Here is a 23,702-nt window from a genome sequence, read left to right as displayed (position 1 = left end):
TTAGAAACTGCTGAGGCTAGAGGGCTGCAAACTGATATGTTGATCATCCATCCTTCAATAATTATCAAACATATCAAATTGTCGCCCTCTAGCCTCAGTAGTTTTATTCTTATCTAAGGTTAAAGTTAGCCATGATAACGCGTCTGACACCGAAACAACATAGACCACCACGGCTTGCTGAGAGTTTCATGGCCGTGGCTGAAAGTTCCGTATAACATTATACGCGTTATAGAAATTCGATTGCGCCTAAGTTTCTTTAACTTGTTTTCAGTTGGACACTGCTTTTTATTTATTTTTATTTTACTGATAAGTGATAAGTCAACTGACGATGTATAATCAACGTTATATCCAAACCACCTACCATTCAGTTGGCCTCCTGGATCCCTATATCTAGTCAACTTAGTAAGGATTAGAGCCTATTCAAACTACCAAAAGACCGCTAATTCATTGCTACTACAGACATCAAAAGGAGTAATGACGTATTTGTGTAGTAGGTCAGAGTACACACACACCTTTAGTCAATTCCCATTTTCCTAATGCTATTGATACTGAAAGATGAATATGAAGCTTTCTCAGCTATATCTTGAATCTTCTCTAATTCATGGGCAAAAATTTACTGGAACAATAACAAATGAATGTAAACGGGCAAACGTAAATAATAACTCTTTGGATTTGTAAACGCTGAATATGAACCAAAGTCTAAAAGAGGGAACACAAAGCAGGACTTGCAGTGAATCACTATCCACATACGAGAGAGGAACGAGAAGAGAGAGAATAAACAAAAGTACAACGGGCTCTCGCTTCAAAGGGTTTCGAGAGCTAAAATTTCCGTCTGAGAGAAACTTTAAAATACTAAGCGAGTCACCAAAGTCAAAGGGAAGAAGAGTTATGTTGCAGACGCTGCAAATTCCCTCGAGAAAGTTTCGCTCAAGGGAATGAAATATAGCTCGAATATACAGCGATTATGTGAAGATGAAAAACTCACATATTCTTCTGAATTTATGAGAACTGATCCTATATTTAAATTGAGTTTTTGGTTACGAAAAACCTCGAAAATTGAACTGAAGAACGGTTCTGAAGAATATGTGACTCGGCATGCGAGAAATTGCTCCACTAAAATCATAAAATGCGTTTACATTTGATTTACAGGCAAGAAATCGTTCTTAAAGTTTAAAGATAAAGGAATGCATGAACACAAAAGAGAGTAAGTGAGATTAAAAACGAAATCATCAGGAAATTACTATAATATCTGGGTGAGAAATAACTTCGCTCAATGTTGAATTCTTAGACGGTGAAATAATTTGAGTTTTATAAGAAAAAGAAAGAGAAATTATAATATTTATTTGTCAATAACAATGAAACTGTTGTAAAAAGCAGTTTCCTCTTTCATACAGTATTCGCCATGATCAAGAAATTCTAAATGATTCCAAAAAATCACGAACGATAATAGTATAGTTTACCAAACATCACGCTCTCCTGCAAAAAGGGGAAAATCTGGCTGAAAAACTAAATCTAAAATATAACCGAAATATATAGAGTTTAGCACCAGTGAAGTTACATTTCCGAAAGATTTAACTTAACAACTATAACAATGATTTTTGAACTGGGACAATACCATCTGAAAATTCCGTAGATTTTAGAAACACTGAATTGGAAGTGAGTCTATTGTGGAACATGACGCAGCTCAACTGCAATGGAGCCTGTTTTACGAAAGGGATAAAAATATGATGCAGACTAATTTCCATGAATATAACCCAGCAGCGATGAAGATTAAAAAGAAATGTGAATGAATCTACTCTTTTGTTTTCAAAGGTTCTTCGTGAAATTTCATATCGCTCTCAAAGTGAAAATGCCACTCTGATGATTCTCACCGTTTTCTATGCCCTCGATTTTTTCTAATATTTTACTCTTATCTCATCTTATTACTTTAATCAGTAGTCTTTGTCTTCAAAGTCCACAGGAGTCTCATGACCTTCAAGACTAAACAAGCAAAAAATGCGCCGAAGAAACCGAGTTTTCTGTACTGCATATAATGCTGTATGAAACTCTCTGCTTACGGCCCAGTGGTGGCCTGTGTGAATGGCCTCTATGGTGATGCCAGACGCACGATCATTTCTAATTTCAATCTTAAACAAAATATAAACTACTGAGGCTAGAGGGCTGCAACTTGGTATGTTTGATGATGGGGGGGGGGGGGGGTGGGGGGGGGGGGGGGGGGGTGGGGGGGGGGGGGGGGGGGGGGGGGGGGGGGGGGGGGGGGGGGGGGGGGGTTTGGATGGCCAACATGCCAATTTGTAGCCTTCTAGCCTCAGTAGTTTATGAGATCTGGGGCGGACAGAAAACTAAAAAGCGTGTGGTCTGCATCGTATTCCAAGGGGTTTCTTGTCGTATCAGTGATGGAATGGCTCTTGTTCTTTGTGGTCTCTTGTCTATATCTCAGTGACAGTCCCTGCCCTCACTGCTTCAGCCCGTTCTAAAGACTGGGGACTCCTCATACCCTCTGAACTGATGCTTATATAGATCTTCACTCATTTCACATTCTCGAATACCTTGTGTTCAATGTGGTTAGTCAAGATTCCTACGACTCTATGTCTTGCCTACGACTTTATGCCTTCTCTTTGTAGACCAAAGTCTGGCTTTGAACGATGAAACGAATTCAAAACCAAGAGTTAAATGATTAGGTGAATTTAAAACTAAGAGTTCGAACACGATCTGAGCGCGGTTTTAGTAATGTAAACTAAATTGATGAAGTGCAAGGCCGCAGTGGACTACTTGACTTTAAAATAAGCATTAATATTAAATGCTTCACCTCAAAAGAAGAAATAACTATTAAAAAACTCAACTCAGTTAACGTACTTGCCATCTTCAGTCATAGATCAACTAAAACAACAGATCTCTTTTAAGTATATACGCACTGCTTGGATATATGCACATACTTACATAGTACATACGCAAGCACACACACACACACACATATATATATATATATATTATATATATATATATATGTATTGTAACAAACATACACGAGATTTATGTTGGCCCTCAGTTTTAAGAAATCTCAAAACATATCTCGATGTCAATAAGGTTAAGAGGAAAGTCACGACCACACGTTGGCGCACAGAAGCCGTGCCTACCACTCCCTTAGTCCTCCCCCAAAAACTCCACTTCTCATACAGCTAAATGGACCCCCATTGTCACTTTCCCACATCTGTGTGCTGTCATTCAAATTTCCCTTCCAGGGAAAACCGTCAAGACTCGGAGAAGATGCGACAAACAGAGGAGAAAGGAAGGGAGACATAAGACGGCTGGATAACCGAGTCGAGGTCACGCTCATAGTCATTCGCATAACAGATGCAGTCCTGTTCATACCGGGACATTCAGTCGCTCCCCGCGACGTCCGCCGCCACTTCAAGACTCTGTTAGTCAAAGGACAAGGTACAGTTTGGTTTTGGAATTTGTTTCTATGCACAATTCTCATCCTTCCTTAATTACTGTCTGCTCTCATAATACATAACTAAATCCCCATTGCATCTCCTTCAGAGAATAAGTGAAGTGGAAAAACATTTGTGACTTGCATCCAGAAGTGTTCATTTATTTTGTTATTCTGAGACAGTGTTAAATTACTTATCGTTTCTGCCTTTCGCAACTCCCAATTACAATAATCGCGTTTAGATCGAGAATGACAGTGCATCCTTCGTTTGCAGAATTAGGAGAACGGAAGAAGTTGTGTACTACATCTTCCGTATTCCACGGTGCCAAGGTAGCAACCATCCATTTTGAGTCCTAGGGTGAAAGATTGAAGAGCTGCTTTTACTAATACTTTATAATAGGTGATAAGGGAAACAATGATTTTATTCCTTAAATTCCGGTTTCTTCATAAAAGGGATTTACATTTTCTGGGGTTTTCATGGTGGCAGTAATCGATTTGTTAATTAACGTAACCTCAGTGCAACGGAGCTAGTGCTTTCAGCTCCTGTGTAATTATATTCTGATTTAATAATAATCTTAGTTAAATGTAACATTGTATTTCTCTAAAATCCATCAATTTTAATACCTTTTTTTTCCCTGTTCTCTGTCGCTACCACCTGCGTGGCATCCAAGTCTTGTCAGAAGTCAGTTAATTTTAGAGTAAATGATAAACCTTACGCAGCCACGCACGTAACAATATATATATGTATATATATGTATATATATATATATATTATATATATATATATATATATTTATATAGATTATAAGGTTCCTAGCCACGTAAAAATATCTAATCCTTCGGGCCAGCCCTAGGAGAGCTGTAATCAGCTCAGTGTCTGGTAAAACCTAAAACTAAGATATACTTAACTTTAATATATATTTACATATTTATAATCTATATATATAATATATAATAGTAAAATATAATTATATATATATATATTAATATATACTATATATATATAATATATATATATATATATATATATGGGTATATTTTCTATCATGCAATATTTTTTAAGTCAATAGCACTATTTGCAAAAAGGTAAATCTATTATTTAGACTGAATAAGTTCATAATTCTGTTTCACTGATTCACAATCTTTTCTTTTATCTTTCTCTGATCAAAAGTTTTATCTTTTTATTTAAGAAAAACAAAAGTAAAATAATACTACCTATAAAACTATGCACTGACTTAATATATATATATATATATATATATGTATATATATATATATATATATATATATATATATATATATATATATATATATCTATTCATATAATAAATAATTAGAAATTGCAACCCTTAATTTCCCGCCAGACAAAGCAGGAAGAGTTTACATACAAAAAGCGGAAAGCTCAAAACCCATCTGTTTTCAAAATATACTTTCTTAACAAAATATATAATTGAATGTTGTCAAACTTTATCTTACCACACTGGCTTTCCGAAAACATTCAGAAAACTGTCAAACAGAAGGACCTGATCCACTGAAGAGTATCTATTTTGGTGACAGAAACATTTATTGCTGTGGCTACTGTGCTGTACTTGTTCCATAACGCCAGTGGCTGAGCTGAAAAGCCTGGCTGCGGTTAAACAAAAACATTAAAAGGAACATGAGCAATCAAACCCTGCCTCTCGTCCCCCCCCCCCCCCCCCCCTCCCCCCCCATCACAGACAAAAAAACCATAACAGCTTGAAAACAGAGAACTGGCGTGGCAATAAAGATGTGAAAAAAAATAATGATTTCTGGTAAGTTTTTGCCATCAAAAGTAGGTTCCTGAATCTGCCAAGTACGATTTAATTTTCCTGCTGGTTATTTGAAGTTTAATATTATAAATGATTATAAAAAATTGCACTTTCTCGAAAGCGTTTCTCATACACCATTCAAGGGAAGAGATGCATACGCATTTTTTGGCAGATGACCCCATGATTACTTCGAGTTACAAAAGTAATGAAATGCAAAGCACACAATTCTCTGTCCTATTTCCTCTCAAAAACCCAAGCCAAAAAAAAAAAAAAAAAAAAAAAAAACCCAAATGGCAAATTATTGGATAGTATTTTTAATCGAAAAATATGATGTTAATAGAGTGCTGTTTAAATAAAACCTTCGCCATGAAATGCAAACGAAACGGCAGGAACAGTAAATAGCTCGCACGTTATTAGAAATTCGTTACAGACAGAAGAGAAAAAACTGCTTGCACGAACAGACATAATTGGATTCATGAAAAAAAAACTAATTTATGACCAGCATAAGATAAAAATACTCAATTCACGACAACAAAAAGAAAACTCAAAAACATCACTAACACAAGAGAAAATACCGAGTCAAAGAATAAAAATAAAACGAAAGACATAATCCATGTCTATAGAATATAGTGCACGAAAAATGGCAAAATTACTTTTGAATTTGCCTATGTAGAGACGATCTTGCTTTGTACTCATAGGGGATACCAGGATTTTTGCATTTACATTTCGGGGGCACAAGCGAGGGGACATAATAATCCGGGAGACAGCTGGCAAAAATTATCCCCTGAATTAACCTCGGGCAACTACTTATTAAGTCCAACAAGAGACCTCAGAATTATGGTTATATTTTGGGGGTTTGTTTAGGGGAATGGGCAGGCTCTCTCTCTCTCTCTCTCTCTCTCTCTCTCTCTCAAAACATACATTAAACCATAAAACCTATACTAATTAGTTCGCCGCAAGGCCATTTTATATCGATATTTAAAAATCGACTATTTGCAACATGGGGCCGTAAAATCTAGCTCTGACCTGTATCATTAGTATCATGACGTCAATGAGGTATATCTCGTTTCCCGCAGGATTTTGAAATTTCGAGATTATTCAAGGCTATTTAATAAGCAACGCGCCTAACATCAATAACATATGGCACCCCATAAACCAGAAATCTGTACGAGTTGACCTTCATATTTACTGCGACTCTAAGGATAGTACAATGCGATTTACAAGTCGCAAATCAATATCAGCTAATAAGGTTAATTCCTAAGAAATTCACATTGGCAAATATCAATGAAAGCATTTCCTCTTGGGTTAAAATAAGAGATAGTAATCCGTGTAATGCACAAACAACTGTCACAAGTAGACAATTAAAAAAAATCTGGCAATCCTACATGAAACTTGATAACCAAATTCCGGCAGAGGGATTGGCTGTCAGTGTACGATAATGACCCAACTGCAAGAAAGGCGAAAGCGAAAATCGAATCCAGCAGCCAGAGCACTCGCGAGATTAACTAACCTGCTGGTGGCGGTAGCCCTTATTTATTCATGGAAGGGAAGAAATCAAATGTAATAAAGCTATGCGCGTGAAATAACTGAACGTCATTCTGCCACGGAATTAGAGCCACTCTCGCTGATGAACGCAATAATTGGATTTATATTTAGACTCGAAACTTCGGCCGGAGGAGCTTCCGGCCCGGGTCGTATAAAGCGCAAATTATCCGATGTGGACCAAACAAACGAAATGAATGGCAAAAAGACAAATGGCTCCGAGTGAAATGGCATCTCTATCTGCAAGAGCTCAGCTGGGAAATTAATTTAAAGTTTTGGAATAAAAGCGCAGGTGGCATACGTAGTACACTACGCACACATAAAACCAAATAAACGTGTAAATACATCCATTCACTTATTATAAGCTCAGGCACATAGTACATAAACAATCGATACATATTCTTCAACAGCCTCTGTCAGTTCACTGTACTGAAGTAGATCACAGAGCACTTTGGTTGAATATGAATATCACAGACGCATCCGAGAGCACAAATTATGTATGTATGTATGTATGTATGTAGTATGTAGTATGTATGTATGTATATATATATATATATATATATATATAATATATATATATATATATACCTTCACATATTTATAGCCACAAATATCGCTTAATAGCGCTGAGAATCATTGTTTCCTGATAAGGCCACAATTCGAATCCTGGCCAGCGCAGAAAACACTTATCTATTATTACAGTATAATTCCCTTTGGGTGTAAGGTACAGTGAGTGCAATATCAAACGGTATTTGTGGCTTTCTTTCTGTGAATAAAAAAAATCACGCTTGTTTAACTGTATATTTTGATAAAAGAAAAAACATTAGGTAAAACGTGTCGTTTTATGACCAGTTCGTTCTACCTCGGAAATAATACCGTAAGGGGCGACGAGGTAAGAATTCTTACGTGCGTGGGTGGGTATATATGTATATACGTATATATATATATATATATATATACTATATATATATATATATAGTATATATATGTATATTATACACACACACAATATATATTATATATATATATATATATATATATATATATATATATATATATATATATATATATGTATGTTACCGAGGTTCTAACCTCGGTACAGTCTTAAAAGGGAAAAAATATATGTTGGTAGCAATGACCTTACAGCAGCAAGGCACTGGGGTGACATTCGTTCTCTCTCAACCTCTCTCTCTCTCTCTCCACCACTCTGTCTCTCTATCCCTCTCTCTCTATCTCTACACCGATCTCACACAATAACCTAAGGTAACTAAATCAGACTCGTGAACTACAAAAATACATTTATTTAAAAACAAAAGGATCAGGTTCTTAACAAAGGTTTAATTGAAAAGTCTAAATTCAAAATCTAAATAACTCAAATAACGCAGGGGATCGAACTAAACCCGTCCACCCCTTTCTCTACAATAACTAACATTAGTTTAGTAAAAAAAAAAACAAAAAAAAAAAAAAACAGGTAACTAAAAAAGTCAGTCTCCCCACACCATAACCATGGAACTATCAGTTAAGTTCCCATTTTCAGATAAGTTCCCCGCCAGAAACAATCTGGGGAAGACACAGAGGAAAAGAAAGTCTACATAAATCAATTTGCAAATAAATCAAAACGACATAAATCAAAAGGTCATATGGAAAAGGACATCTTTGAAATAAATGTTTAAAATGCAAAAGACAAGCCACTTGGGCTTAAAATTTAAGTAAGTACGCTTACCCATTCAACTAAATGCACAAACATTAATTAAAATTCAACTTAAAGAAGGCCATCTCGGCGCTTCGCCGACTTTGTATAGTTCTCCATCTTAGTTATCTTACCCTCCCATTATGTAGGGGAACAGCCCACACGTACACAAGCAAGAAATCACTCACAAGACACTCCCAAATAAATGACGTAACTAATTCGTCTCAAGTTCATGACGTCATATACAGATCATAGTCACACCCATAAAATCTACTCAAAACCAAATTATTGCTTCCACCTTCGCACGGGCACAGGACGTGGTCTGTTCTGCTTAGGCAGCGACCTTCGACATCGCGCCACCCAAGGAGGTTGCGTCAACATTTTTGGAGCTACTCCTGAATCTTGTCCTTTTAAGACCTCTGTTTCCAAGGAGAGTCAAAATGAGGACATCTATCATTTTAAAGAATGTCAATGCTCATCACATCCGTCCGACACACTCCTGAATTGACATTTTGTTATCTCAAAACATGCGTATACCAAGATATTCTCAATACTCATTCATATATATCTATATATATCTATATATATATATATATATATATATATATATATATATACATATATATTATATATATATATACATATATACATATATATATATATATATATATATATATATATATATATATATATATATATATATATATATATATATATGCTATCTGCAGTATGATCCTCAAACATCAATTCAGGAAAACCGAAGACACATGGATATTTAAAAGAAGATTTATTCATGAAAAACGTTTCGCATAACCTATGTGCATCATCAGTCTGCAAAATGACAGAGTAATAACATTAAAAATAAAAAAAAACAAGGATTCTTAAAATGACAATTAAAAAATTTTAAAAGACCAAAAAAGAAGAAAAGTTAAAAACAACTGCTGTAACAAAAACCTTCAGGTACAACGGAAGAAGATATATATATATATATATATATATATATAGATATATATATATATATGTCTATATATATATATATATATAGATATATATATCTATATATATATATATAGACTATATATATATATATATATATATATATATATATAGCGAATGGCAGTACTGATTCACATGTTACAGTTACGAAACACCAAACAAACCTCCCACTATACGTTAGAGGTCTGCTTCCAAGAAGCTGAGGGGTCATAGTTCTAATACCTTCTTGCCAGTTAAAGATGCCCTTTTCCATGCAATGAGCCTTCACACATTAATAAAAAAAAAACGTACGTTCTCGTGCAAATTGCTTCTAATAAAAGACTTTAAACCAATGTCATTTGTTCGTCCTTATTATTGTTTAAATTTTTTTTTTCTAGTAAATAACATTAAGCACTTGACTAAAGACCAAGCAAGGAAAAATCTTCATTCTTAAAGAAAGAAAGAAAGAAAAAAAACTTTCAGTGCTTTGTCCACCACGCTATTGTTTAATGAAACGTTTATTTCTGTTGCGAAGTCGAGAGACTGGTCGGTGAATATTTCATTTTTGAGAGAGAGAGAGAGAGAGAGAGAGAGAGAGAGAGAGAGAAAAGATATTGGTGGCATTCAATCATTAAACGCGTGTACGTTAACAATACCAAGAGCTGAAATATTATTCACGAAGTTCAATCAAGGTCATGAAATCTAGCGATATCTAGTAGCTTTGTTCTCCGGAATACTGCAAGCTTCCACTGCAAAACACTCGACAGTTCAAGGAGAGATTTCCTTTCTTGGTTAAAGAGAAGTCACATGAACAAAGCTCCTTCCATGGAGAGGAAGCAAATCCGGCCTAACAACCTTGAATCCAGCTCAGTAATGTAAAAACATGCAAACAAGAGTTAAAGTTTTCAACTGACTTCTCTCATTAGGAGATAAAAAAACTTGCTTTTTCTATTGGGTTAACTTTTAAGATTTAGGATACGTGATCGAGACACGGAGATACAGAAATGCTGTGTTTTTACGGTAATCCTTAACGGGCTTGTACTAAACACTGTCTAGGAAAGACCCCTGAGAAGTGACTGGCATCCATTCAAGCAACTCATGAAGAGAAAATTAATTCAGTCGTATTATTCACATGAAAAGCAAAGATACAATCTAACAAGGGATGTAAATTAGAGTCAGAGATTATTTCCATCACATGAAATGAGAGGAAGAGATTACTCAGATCAAATGGAATGAGAGTCAGAGATTACTCTGATCACATGAAATGAGAGTAAGAGATTACTCTGATTACACGAAATGAGAGTAAGAGATTACTCTGATTACACGAAATGAGAGTCAGAGATTACTCTGATTACACGAAATGAGAGTCAGAGATTACTCCGATCGCGTGAAATGAGAGTCAGTGATTACTCAGATCACACGAAATGAGAGTCAGATATTACTTCGATCACATGAAATGAGAGTCAGAGTTTACTCTGATTACACGAAATGAGAGTCAGAGATTACTCCTATTACACAAAATGAGAGTCAGAAATCATTTCGATCGCAGGAAATGAGAGTCAGATATTACTTTGACCACATGAAATGAAAGTCAGAGATTACTCAGATCACACAAAATGAGAGTCAGAGATTACTCTGATTACATGAAATGAGAGTAAGAAATTACTTCGATCGCATGAAATGAAAGTCAGAGATTACTCGTCACAAGAAATTAAAGCTAGAGATTACTCCAATCAAATGAATTGCGAGTCAGAGATTACTCCGATCACATGATATGAGTCAAAGATTACTCCAATCACATGAAATGAGAGTCTGTGATTATTCTAATCACATGAAATGAAAGTCAGAGATTAATTTGACCACATGAAATGAGAGTCAGAGATTACTTCAGTCACATGAAATGAAAGTCAGAGATTACTCTGACCACATGAAATGAGAGTCAAAGATTCCTCCGATCACATGAAATGAAAGTCAGAGATTGCTTTGATCACACGAAATGAGAGTCAGAGATTACTTCAATCACACGAAATGAGATTCAGAGATTCCTCCGATCACATGAAATGAGAGTCAGAGATTACTTTGATCACACGAAATGAGAGTCAGAGATTCTTCCGATCAAATAAAATGAGTCAGAGATTCCTCAGATCACATGAAATGAGAGTCAGAGATTACTTCGATCACATAAAATGAGTGTCAGAGATTACTTCGATCACACAAAATGAGAGCCAGAGATTACTTCGATCACATAAAATGAGTCAGAGGTTCCTCTGATGAAATGAAATGAGCGTCAGAGATTACTTCGATCACACAAAATGAGAGTCAGAGATTACTTTGATCACATAAAATGAGAGTCAGAGATTACTTCGATCAAATAAAATGAGAGTCAGAGATTCCTCCGATCACATAAAATGAGTGTCAAAACGACTGTTGTCTCCACTATAATTGTCGTCATGACGATTCAATTCCGTTTTACGCACTTTTCTCACCTTTTTGAGATATTACACTTTTGGAGAAGACTTAAGAGAAATAATGATGAAGCACCATCGATGACATCAACAGAACGCAATCATTAAACTGGAGAGCGCACTGACTTATTGACTTGGCAACTTTGTGCTTACATGTGTGTGTGTTCTCATACACTGAATTACTGCAATTATCACCGACACGCTGGATGCTGACGACCAAATATCAAACCACAGGAACCATCCGGGTGCTAGCAAGGCACTGAAATAGGCTAACATGAAATAGCAAACGAAGTCCATGGTTTGAAACACTGTTTGCTTGTAAAAGGTTACATGACGTTTTTCTTTTTCTTCGTCACCGTGATCATCATGGAGTTAAAGTGCTTAGGTATGGAAGGAGATTTTAATTGCAAGAGAGGAATCACTTTGAAGTTGTTGTTCCCTTCAATATATACAAGCAGCAGTTTCCAATGGTATGCACCTTTGGTAAAAAGAAAGTGGAGACCAGACTACCTCAACGTAAACATCGTCTAGAATGGTATGAAATGATGCCCCACGATTACAAAAAATCAGAAGGAAGCGCACACAAGTACATGTAAACAGATGAAAAGAACTGTACGGAACGAGAGAGGCTGCAGCAGGCGTCCCTAATACTCCTTCGATAACAAATGGAAATCCAGGGACGAAAAACGACAAACATCAATAATAAGTCGGGAAATCCCCGCGAGTGATTTGCGACATTAAATGGCATAATCCATCAAGAGCGAGATAAGAGGAAAACTGCGACAAACTTTCCGAAAAGATGATAAAACAACGGCCATAAAAATAAATTTAGTTCAATGACCCTTTCAAATGAGTCACAGATAAAGGCCACTTTGTTATCGGCATTACCGGTGTAGGATGAGGCTGAGCGTCGGTCGGGATGACTCTCGGGGATACGAAGGGCACCCAATTCGTTTCAAGGGCGCGGAGAGTCAGAGGACTTGTCCTGAGGAGTACTTAGGACGCCGCAAGAGCTGCAAATCTTCTTAGCGTTGACCATGATGATCACGGTGACGAAGAAAAAGAAAAACGTCATGTAACCTTTTACAAGCAAACAGTGTTTCAAACCATGGACTTCGTTTGCTATTTCATGTTAGCCTATTTCAGTGCCTTGCTAGCACCCGGATCCTGTCAAAATTTTATGGTGTCATAATTTTATCCTGATTTTCCGCAATAACGTCCCATTAATAAGTATGATCCGTCGTCTGTGAAACTTTTTGGAAGCTAAAATTTTGGTATTCATTGATGAATATTGACTTCGACAGCTACTAAAAGTCAATGTAGCGAGTATTCTTATCTGATACATAATGAATGAAACATTTATAAATAGTCATAAAAACAATGTGTTAGTGACACAAATGCAAAAAAAAAAAAAATGAAAACGGCGCTATTTGGTGAATAATTTTTCGACAAGCTGTGAGTGAAACCTTTGAGAAATACGATAAAACCTTGACAGCTGGTGAAAGTAAGCTCTGGCGATCACTGAAAGAATATTTTGGGAACGCGTGAACGAAAGCATTAAGCTGGTGATAATGGGAGAGAATAAAAGATCTCCTAGAATTTCCCATTTTCTAAACCGATTCCCGAGCCATTCTAGTAAGGAGAGTCCGCTTTTAGGAACAAAAGGCTTTTACCCGGAGGTTACGAATTAACGAACAGTGCGACAACTTTCTAATGGGCGGAGTTTGGTCCAAGAATTTCTTCGTCATATACAATAACTTGTGGCGTTCATTGCAAGTGAAAATATACTAACATTCTTTTGGAAGAGTACGGGTTAAGTTTGCTTTGTTTCTTCTTCTTCTTACAACGGATGAGACCGCCATCATCACTAATGGGTGTTTCAATTATCAACAAATGACTTACAGAGTGCGTTATTTATTTACATCTACACACACACACACACACACACACACACACACACACACACACACACACACACACATATATATATATATATATATATATATATATATATATATATATATATATATATATATATGTTGATCATTGAAACAACTGTCAGTATCTGTGTAAGAAAAAAAAAGTACATTTAACCCACAAGTTATTGTATATGGCAAAGAAATTCTTGGACCAAACTCCGCCCATTAGAAAGTTGTCCCCCTGTTCGTCAATTAGGGCAAAAGACTTGCTTCTAAAAGCTGGCTCCTGCTAGAATGGCTCGACAATACATCGTGAAAGTAAGTTCCAAAAGCACTCTCAAATTTAACCAAATTTCTTCCGCTTTTTTATCATTTAGCTCCGTCTTTCTCTGAATCGTTTTAGAACGAAAAAATGAAGAAAAGATTCTAGAAAATCTTTAATCTCTCCCATTATAAACGATATGAACGTATTCACCATTCCTTTAGAATCATGAAAACTACTTTTAGAACTTGTTAGCCTTAGATGTTAGTGCGTCGTTGGAACAATGATCAGAATATGTGTATATATATATATATATATATATATATATATATATATATATATATATACATATATATGTATATTTATATATATATATAATATATATATATGTATATATATATATAGTATATATATATATATATATACACACATATATATATATATTTAATATAATTTATATATATTATATATATATTTATATATATATATAAATATAATATAGTATATATATATTATATTATATATAATATTATATGTATATTATATATATCATATATGTTATATTATATATATAGTATATATATATATATATATATATATATATTATATATATATAGATTAGTAGTATATATATATAATATATATATATATATATTATAAATTATATATATTATATATAATAAAATATATCTATATATATATATATATATATACATATATATATATATATATTATATAATATATATTATATATATATATATATACTATATATATATAATAATATATCCTGTTCACTGTTCCAACAACGCGCTACTGAATACGGATAATGGTGCTTAACGTCTAAGGCTAACCAGTTTTAAAAATAGTTTTCATGATCCTAAGAACGGGTGAATACGTTCGTATCGTTTTATAAATACAATTAACGAAAAAAGAGGCGAGAAAAACTTTCACCAAACAAATATATTGCTGGGTAATACTAGTTATGACGGAAAATTCCGATATATTTACATCGAGTAACACGAAGCTTTTACAAAATGAAAAGCAGGATCCATAATACTCGGCATCAAGTGTGTTTGACCTAAAAAAAGGAAAAAAATAAAAAGAGAGAGGGAGGAAAAAGTGGAAGGATTACCTACTTAATGCACTGGCACCTGTTCCCCTCTAAAGCAAACAAGCACTTTGAGCCGAGAGGACACACTCCACATGCTTATCGAATTTATAATTCATTCATCCGCTGAGCGAACGGATCTGCGTTTCCGGCGACCGAGAATTTTTGGTTTTAAATCAGCTTCCGGTTCAATCATATGAATGAATAAAAACTTGCTAATTGCCTTATCAGCTCAGTTTTAAATAGCACTTAATCCCTACATAGATGTAAATGAGGTTTACGCTAAAAGCGTCTATATCCGGTCAAATTTCGGGGATATAATTTACTGTTGGATTTATAGCCGGGTTTTCAAGATGAGTGCTATACCCTGTCCGAATCAAACTATCTCCCGTTGATGTGTATACCGTTCATAGCTATAACAGCCACTGTGAGTAGTTTTGATCAGTCTGAAACCTGATTATTCGATTTATACATAAAATGGGACTTTGTACGTGATAATTTAGCATTAGACCCCAAATGCTTTATGGATTTATTCGTTTCAACTTCACGCCTCCTCATTTACAGTCTAAGAGCTCCCAGGTATGTACGGTCAACAACCTACTCTTCCCAGGCATTTTCCCTCTTTCTAAGGCTGTTTTTACTCTCCCCCGTCACCTTTCTGCTTTCCATATGTCACCTATATTCTTTCCTGGGAAGCTCTCTTCTTCAAATGATTACCCAAATCCTTCGAAGGTTTCTCAGTATTCTTCAGGACGCCATCTGTATTTTCTTTGGTATGGTTCAGCGCTTAATGTATCTCGCTCACATGCTATCAGGCTGTTCAGCTCTTCGTTTTCTTTTCATCCGTCTTATCCTTCCATTCTTTTCATCGCCATCGCTGTAATGCTATCGGATTTTAGTTTTCTGCAAAAGGAAACTGATGAGATGGCTATTTGTTTGTCCGCCCGCACTTTTTCTGTCTCCCCTCAGATCTTAAAAGCTACCGAGGCTACAGGGCTGCAAATCGGTATGTTGATCATCCACCCTCCAGTCATCAAACATACCAAATTGCAGTCCTCTAGACTCGGTAGTTTTTATTTTATTTAAGGTTAACGTTAGCCACAATCATGTGTCTGACAACGCTATAAGACAGGCAACCACCGGGCCGTGGCTAAAAGCTTCATGGGCCGCGGTTCATACAGAAAACACGATTGCGTCTGAGAAACTCCGGACCATTTCTTACTTGTTTTTTTATACAGTCCTAACCACTATGAAACTCTGAATATCCGCCATTTTCAGAGACGTCCAGAATGACTGTCGTCTTGAAGACAGACCACAGAACATTATTTTTCCTGTTGAGACATCTAACTTTGAAGCTTACGGTCTCCGTTCCCTTTGCATGGAAAACAGTTATGTCACTGAATTTAAATCAATGGGAGAGAATTGAATCCGCCTTAATACAACATTTATTTTCATTTTGAACCTGCCCATGAGAGCTAAATATCAATTTAGTGTAAAATGCGAATATCGTTAGGGTAATTTCCGGGCATCATTACGTGGAACTGAAAGGGAAATTGTTGCTTTTTAGTAGAGCTCTATATCTGTATAAACACTATTTCATCTCATATAATGAAGATGTTATCTTTAGGAAAATGAACAAATTTTTACTTAAAAAACGCGAGACCACAAAGACAAGGTGCACATGACAATAACTTTAAGATTTATACCAAATTTTTCACTTAGCCCTATAAACAACTAGTCAACTTTTTGTTATATGAGAGAGAGAGAGAGAGAGAGAGAGAGAGAGAGAGAGAGAGAGAGAGAGCGCTCGCCTTGCCATTGTTCTGGTGTATCGCACAGCACAACCCTATGGGGAAGTGATAAGGAAAGGCGTGGGGTAGTAGGGGAGGTGGTGGTGATGGGGGGGGGGGGGGGGGTTAGGGGAACTACAATAAGCGACAATGCAATATCACACCAACTGTTCTGTTTACCTTTCATTATTGTTGATTAAGTGGCAGATAAGGACTGATAACAAGGCAGGTCTTGTTTATCGCCGATGCCCCTTTGTCTGCTAAGCTCTATTTACACCACGACATGCATTGAGCGGCTCTATATCATCTGGGCTGCCAAGTTCTACCGTTATTGCAACGGCACATCTCCTGCCTACTGCTATATCAGTAGTCATATTTGTCTGTAGCGGAGCAAAGGGGCGTTGCTCATATTATTTGTCCATTGCGCAGTGATCAATAGAGATCACGGACACAGGCAATCATAACATATTTCAACTGATTTATGATGGAGATTATGAGTATTTATATGATCAACGAATTTTAATCTGGTATTCGTCACTGTACACAATTTCACTCGGATTTTTAAAACGGACGTGCATTCACACACACACACATACACACACACGTTCTTCTATGAAGTTTTGAGGGGGACTGATTGGAGAACTTGTGGTCATCAGAAACGGTACATTCAATTGCCATCTAACCAATATTCTCAAACCATGGCCTGCCCCAGTCTCCGTATCTTGATGATGGAGAAAGATAGTTAAAAGACAGACAGGGAAATAAAATTGAAAAGTAAAATAGGTAAATAGAGCAATAATGTGATACAAAAACAGTACTTCAGGAATATATATATATAAAAACATTCAGAACAAATGGACGTGCTCCTGTATCAGAGCAGAGTTTTACAGCGAAAAGAATAAAAAACCTTTGAAAATAGGCAGCAAGCAAGAACCCTCGAAGCACAAAAGCTGGGAACGATAACAGATGTTCCCTGCTGCAACGTGTCTTTGAAAATACCAGTCTTAAGAATTTACCAGTTGCATTGCGGAGGAAACAGCCACTTCAGCAATATTTAGTTTAGAAAATAAACAAGTAAAAAATGCGCCGAAGAAACAGTTTTCTCTATAGTGTATAATGCTATATGAAACTCTAAGCCAAGGCCCATGGAACTCTCAGCCGCGGCCCATGAAACTTAAACCACAGCCTGGTGGTGGCCTGTGTTGTTGGCACCTATAGCGGTGTCGGACGCACGACTATGGTTAACTTAACCTTAGATAAAAACTACTGAGGCTAGAGGGCTACAATTTTAGGTATGTTTGATGATTGGAGGGTGGATGATCAACATACCAATTTGAATCCTTCTTTTGCAGAAAACTAAATCACTGGATGTTGCTACTATCCATAAGGGAAAACACTATTTAAAAAAAATTCCATTCTGATATCTTGCTCATCTAAACTTAATACCTTCACCTCTGTAGATATAAGAGTTTTCAGATAAGACAGAAAGTTAATAACTACCTCCACAAATATCGGACTATATAATTTTCTAGTTCTGCAATAAATCGTCCCGTGATCTTTAATGTCAAGTACTCTCAAGTAATAAATATGATTGAATAGACAGGTAATTTTACACACTTTTTTTTCCTGAAAACAACAACACGATGATCTACTGTAAACCACATGACCCCTAAACATTGCAATTTACCTTGTACTCAATAAAGGAAGAAAAAGTAGAGCGGTTTACGGTCTTTTATCAAGCAATGCTCTTATTCTAAGCGACAGATGTTTCCTACGCCAACAATTACAACACTTAATTAGAGTGACTGGCCTGATTCTCCTGCATGGAAGAGAGGTGTCATGCTAAATGTTCATCCACGAAATCAAGGTTGGAAGGGAGAGAAAGAAATTGGAAACATGGTCAAAAGGTTAGCGTTGCTAAAAAAGGAAATAGTATTTTAGGGTTCTTCGTCAAAGGAGAGAACCGCAGATGGCCAGTCGGTGGCCAGAGAATAAACAAACTGGCGTCACAACACCTAGGTTACTGACGGCGTAATAAATTTTAAAAATTAAACTGAAAAAAAAAAAACTTTAAAAGTAGAATTATATGACAAATTTCTAAACATTATATATATAATATATATATATATATATATATATATATATATATATATGTGTGTGTGTGTGTGTGTGTGTGTGTGTGTGTATGTGTGTGTGTGTGTCTCTATAATCATATCTATTCACATCTATACATACACATAATGCATATGTATACAACTTAAAATTCATTGAGGAGTCCCGCCTCCTTACAATCTCAACGAGAATTGTAGTTAGGATAAAATTTCCTCTGTCACGCCTCCAGGACAGGAACCTCTGTCTGAAATGATCAAAGACTGGGGCATTTCGAACAGCAAATGTCTCACAGTCAAGGGCACAGTACAGTCATCGCGAGACATCAAGGACCCACAGTAGTGAGTCTTGATGTCCAGCGAGGTCAGGTGGAAAAATAATATATATAGTGTATATATATATGAAATTGTACTAGCCATATTGCCCTCTTAACTTTACAAATTCTTTTTTGGATATGCTTGGCAATACAAAGCTCTGAGCTCCAACTTCAAAGAAATTTGAAGAAATCATGATGTCCGGTAGCGGGAAACGAACCCGCGATACCATAATCATGATGAGGTCACCTTGGTGACTAGTAGATTCTACACACACACACACACACACACACATACGTTTATATATATATATATATATATATATATATATATATATATATATATATATATATATATATATATATACACATATAAATATGTGTATGTAAAGATACAATTAAAATGAGGAAATATATATTAAATAACAAACAACAATATTAAAACTTAAAACATGTGATGTGCAATGAATTAAATGAATAAATGAATGAAAGAATATTCCAGTGATGTGCTTGTGTCCGATTAAGTGTGGGTACTGCGAATACACGTATAAGTACAAGACTAAGCAAGTGTAACCGAATAATGTATTTCTACACAACAGTATTAAAATAATCCTGGCAATATCAAAAGCATCTCTGACCTTCTCAAACAAAGGCTCTGTCAAAGCGCCCTTTCGGCTTCTCAAAACCGGACTAATTCTATACCATAAAAAGGTCGACTCGCTGAACCTTGGTCATCAATTCATGTCCTACGTCGAAGATATGACGTTCGACTTTCATAAAGGTCTGAGGTGTTGCATATTAGTCTGCATTCGAGTATAAGCCAAATAAATTTCATCTAATTTTGGTAATGCTCACGCGCACCCCTCAACTGGAAGAGAACTTGAAAGCACCTGACAATATTGCAACCCCTCTCATCTTTTATTAAATACCAAATAGCATACGCAATCAGCACGTGTATAAGATAGGAGCAATACAGATAAGTCGAAGTATAATCGTATTTCACTCACAAATAAGCAACGGGCAGAAGAAAAACGCCGAGCCATCTGCAACTGCAAACACATGTTCCCTCATTGGGAATTCCCTGTTCCGAGTACGAGAGCCCATTAAGTCCCAGGAAAACATGGAGACACAACAAACAAGTCGTTCACTCCCTGAGTTTAGTGGTGCGTTCAGTTACAAGATCAATGGATGAACTCTAACGTTAGCAATTTATATTAAAAATCGAAACCAAAATACGAATACTCTCAAAATAATTCCCTCTAAATTATAAAATACATTGAAATTATTAGGAGCCGGGGATATTCTTGAAAATAATAATAATAATAATAATAATAATAATAATAATAATAATAAAAACGGCAAGATACATATGAGTCCTGAGTAAATCAACAAAGAGCAAATGAGTAAACTATATGAAGGTTAAATAAATTAGGACAAGGGTATGATAACAGCCCTTTAAACAATGTAAGTACAAACTCAATGAACGATCTCTAAGTGTTAAGACTAATAAACTATAACGAAACGCTTGACAGGTTACATTAGCCAACTATACTCTGTTTTTTTCATCTGTCCATCGCCTGTGGTGTTTTCGTATGGTAACACTGCGTCCTGGGCTTTAGATAATTTACTGTATGCGAATTACACCGTTATTAATGTTGAATGTAAGCTGAATGTAACTATCTAAAGCCCGGGACGCAGTGTTACCATACACAAACACCACAGGCAGATGGACAGATGGAAAAAAACCGAGTATAGTACCTTTAAGGAAAATGTTACTGATCTATGACTTGAATATGACCATCCATAAGTTCAGTAGAAAAACCAAAACACCTTAATAATTGTTCCATCCAAAGGTCTAATCTAAGCTGATCTCTATAAACCTTTAGTTAACTTCAAGTTCACTAGCAAGGGATGATGTTTTCAACAAATGCGGGAGGAGCTCTAAGAAAAAATGTGCTTGCTGAAATTTGTAGAACCTTATGTTATTTTGCCATAGAAGGAAATGGCTGAACCTTTATGCTCACTGATTCTCTAACCGTATTTCCTTCTACAGCCTAGCAGTTATCTTGCAGTACATTTCAGTGTGTATGTGTGTATGTTTGAGAGAGAGAGAGAGAGAGAGAGAGAGAGAGAGAGAGAGAGAAATTCAATTAGTCTTGTTGATGAACATAGACCATATGCATATTTTTCCCTGCTGATCAAGCCTATCAAAGCGACACTGATCCTGGGGATACCTATTAATCAAGGCCTTGCCAGCGTTATCGTATCTTTAACATTCTTACAAACCTTTTTTCATTAGTATTTTTCCAAAGGTTTTCAACAAACAAACATTTAAATAATTTACTATATATCACTGACTCCAAGAACTCTAGTTCGCCCACTCCTTGGCACAGTATAAAATAAACCTTTCAGTCAAAGCATTTAAACTTTTATTTCATTGACTTCATTCTCCCTCTGAAATAAACCTACTGGAAAATTAAATCGAGTCACATGGAATGGTGTCCTTTGATTCATTTTACGTTTTTCGAATCTTTCCTAGATAAGTGACCCCAAAAGGTTTTTAACCCGGTATGTATCCACATTTGCGGCGTGTTTAGTTGGGGATTACAGTAAACATAAACAAAGACTGTAAATATCACGAAGACAATGATCCCCAATGGGGTCACTATCTAGGAGAGATCCCTTTTTCATTACCATCACTTTAAAATCATGAGCGACAAGTCTCCCAGAATTTTGTTTTATTCTATTGGTTCAGAATAAGAAGGGTGAAGTGGAGCACTTACTTTCCTGCCGAGCGTTGCGAGTGAGGACGGAAAAGGCGTTGTCAGCATGAGCCGAGTTGGTGAGATGGAGCGCCAGGGCGACGAGAGCCACTTCCAGAGGCCTGGAGACCTCGCTGACCAGCGCCAAGTTCTCTTCCAGCCATCGGCTTCCTCTTGCGGTGGCGGTCAACACGTGTTCATCCAAAGGCTGCCAGGGAACACAGAAACAAATCTTAACATGAAAAGGGACAATGGAAACGAGGAAAAATACAATGAGAAAAGTGTTATGAATATATTTTTAAGCTCTAATTACCAGGGAAAATGAAATTATTTTTGCACGTCATTCATAGTTCTCGTCTTAATTAGCAAAAACACTTAAGCGTGTCGTTTTTTCTTGTTTTTCAAAGCTCACGTGCTAATTAACCTCATCAAAATGTTTGGCAAGCTACGGTGAAGCAAATAAAAGTAAAAAGTTGAATGAAGAAAAACTGACTGGAGTACAATTTTTCACAGCCTTTCGGGAACAACTCAGATATTTTCGCTTCGCTCTTATACCTCACTGTCGCAACAATAATACTAATTAGGGAGTTTCCATTGATATTCGTTCGGATGCCGTTGGCCATAAACATTCTGTTCTCGGTAACTTTAACTCGTTGAAATCCTCTCATAATTTTCCTTAATGATTTTCTCTGTGATTTACCAAACCATCAATTTTAACTCTGAAAGATAAGAATGAGAAAACTTAGCATAATTACTTTGTGAAAAGATCAGTTTTGGATGCTATTATCACCTTTAGTTCCGGTCTGGTTTGTTTGTTTCCAAACAATCTATCCCAATTTGCCTTACGGTTTTCACACTCCCCTGAATAGGGGTTTATTGGGATGGCATATCTGGCTTTGTCTGTACGCTAGTGGGCAGCGTGCATGTCAACTTGGAAAATATATTTAGGAAGATATATCCGAGTTATTTTTCATCTTCGTGGGCAATTGATAAAGACAGTGACGAACTACTTTATGCCTGTTAGTTGTTAGTTTGCATCTTAAATTTCATGGCATGGAGGACAATCTTTCTTTCAGTTTGTTACAACAGCTAAAATCCTGAGTTTGCCAATTTGGAATATTCAGAACTTACTGCTTACACCAACGCAGCGCCATGAGTGTGTTTTTTTTTTCATTATCTTTAATAGTCCAGGAGAGCATAACAAGTAATTTTACTTATTCATAACGAAGAAAATCAAGATGTGCTCCTTTGACTTATCTTACAACAATAGAATTTCAGTGTACTGTAGACTAATTACCTCATCGAAATGCCACAGTGGCGTGTAAACTGGAATTCGTTTTTTATTTTGTGTAGCAGAATAGGGAAAATTCTATCCATTCATACAAATTATATCAGTTAAAATATATCAACGGTCGCTAAATACGTAAAAGCTGAAAGACACCGGAATTTCCTGCCCATCCACAAAACTAAAAATTGTACTGTTTTTCATGTCGTTCATAAGTTTTAACCAAATAAAAAAAATTGTAGGGCTAAAATTCCACATG

The 23,702-nt window shown here is 36.0% G+C and overlaps 1 protein-coding gene across 5 annotated transcripts in view; it reads right to left on the bottom strand.

The window, feature by feature from the left end:
• Positions 1-23,702, bottom strand: part of LOC135210364 (CD109 antigen-like) — a 1,440,954-nt gene that overhangs the window by 19,568 nt on the left and 1,397,684 nt on the right. For all 5 annotated transcript variants that reach the window (XM_064243260.1, XM_064243264.1, XM_064243262.1 and 2 more), the window contains one exon: positions 22,180-22,366. In XM_064243260.1, the coding sequence (XP_064099330.1) occupies positions 22,180-22,366 (187 nt within the window). The remainder of the gene's footprint in view (positions 1-22,179; positions 22,367-23,702) is intronic.

Source organism: Macrobrachium nipponense, chromosome 39, assembly GCF_015104395.2.
Source record: "Macrobrachium nipponense isolate FS-2020 chromosome 39, ASM1510439v2, whole genome shotgun sequence".
In the NCBI taxonomy this organism is placed as follows: domain Eukaryota; kingdom Metazoa; phylum Arthropoda; class Malacostraca; order Decapoda; family Palaemonidae; genus Macrobrachium; species Macrobrachium nipponense.
This window is presented reverse-complemented; position numbering and strand designations above follow the sequence as displayed.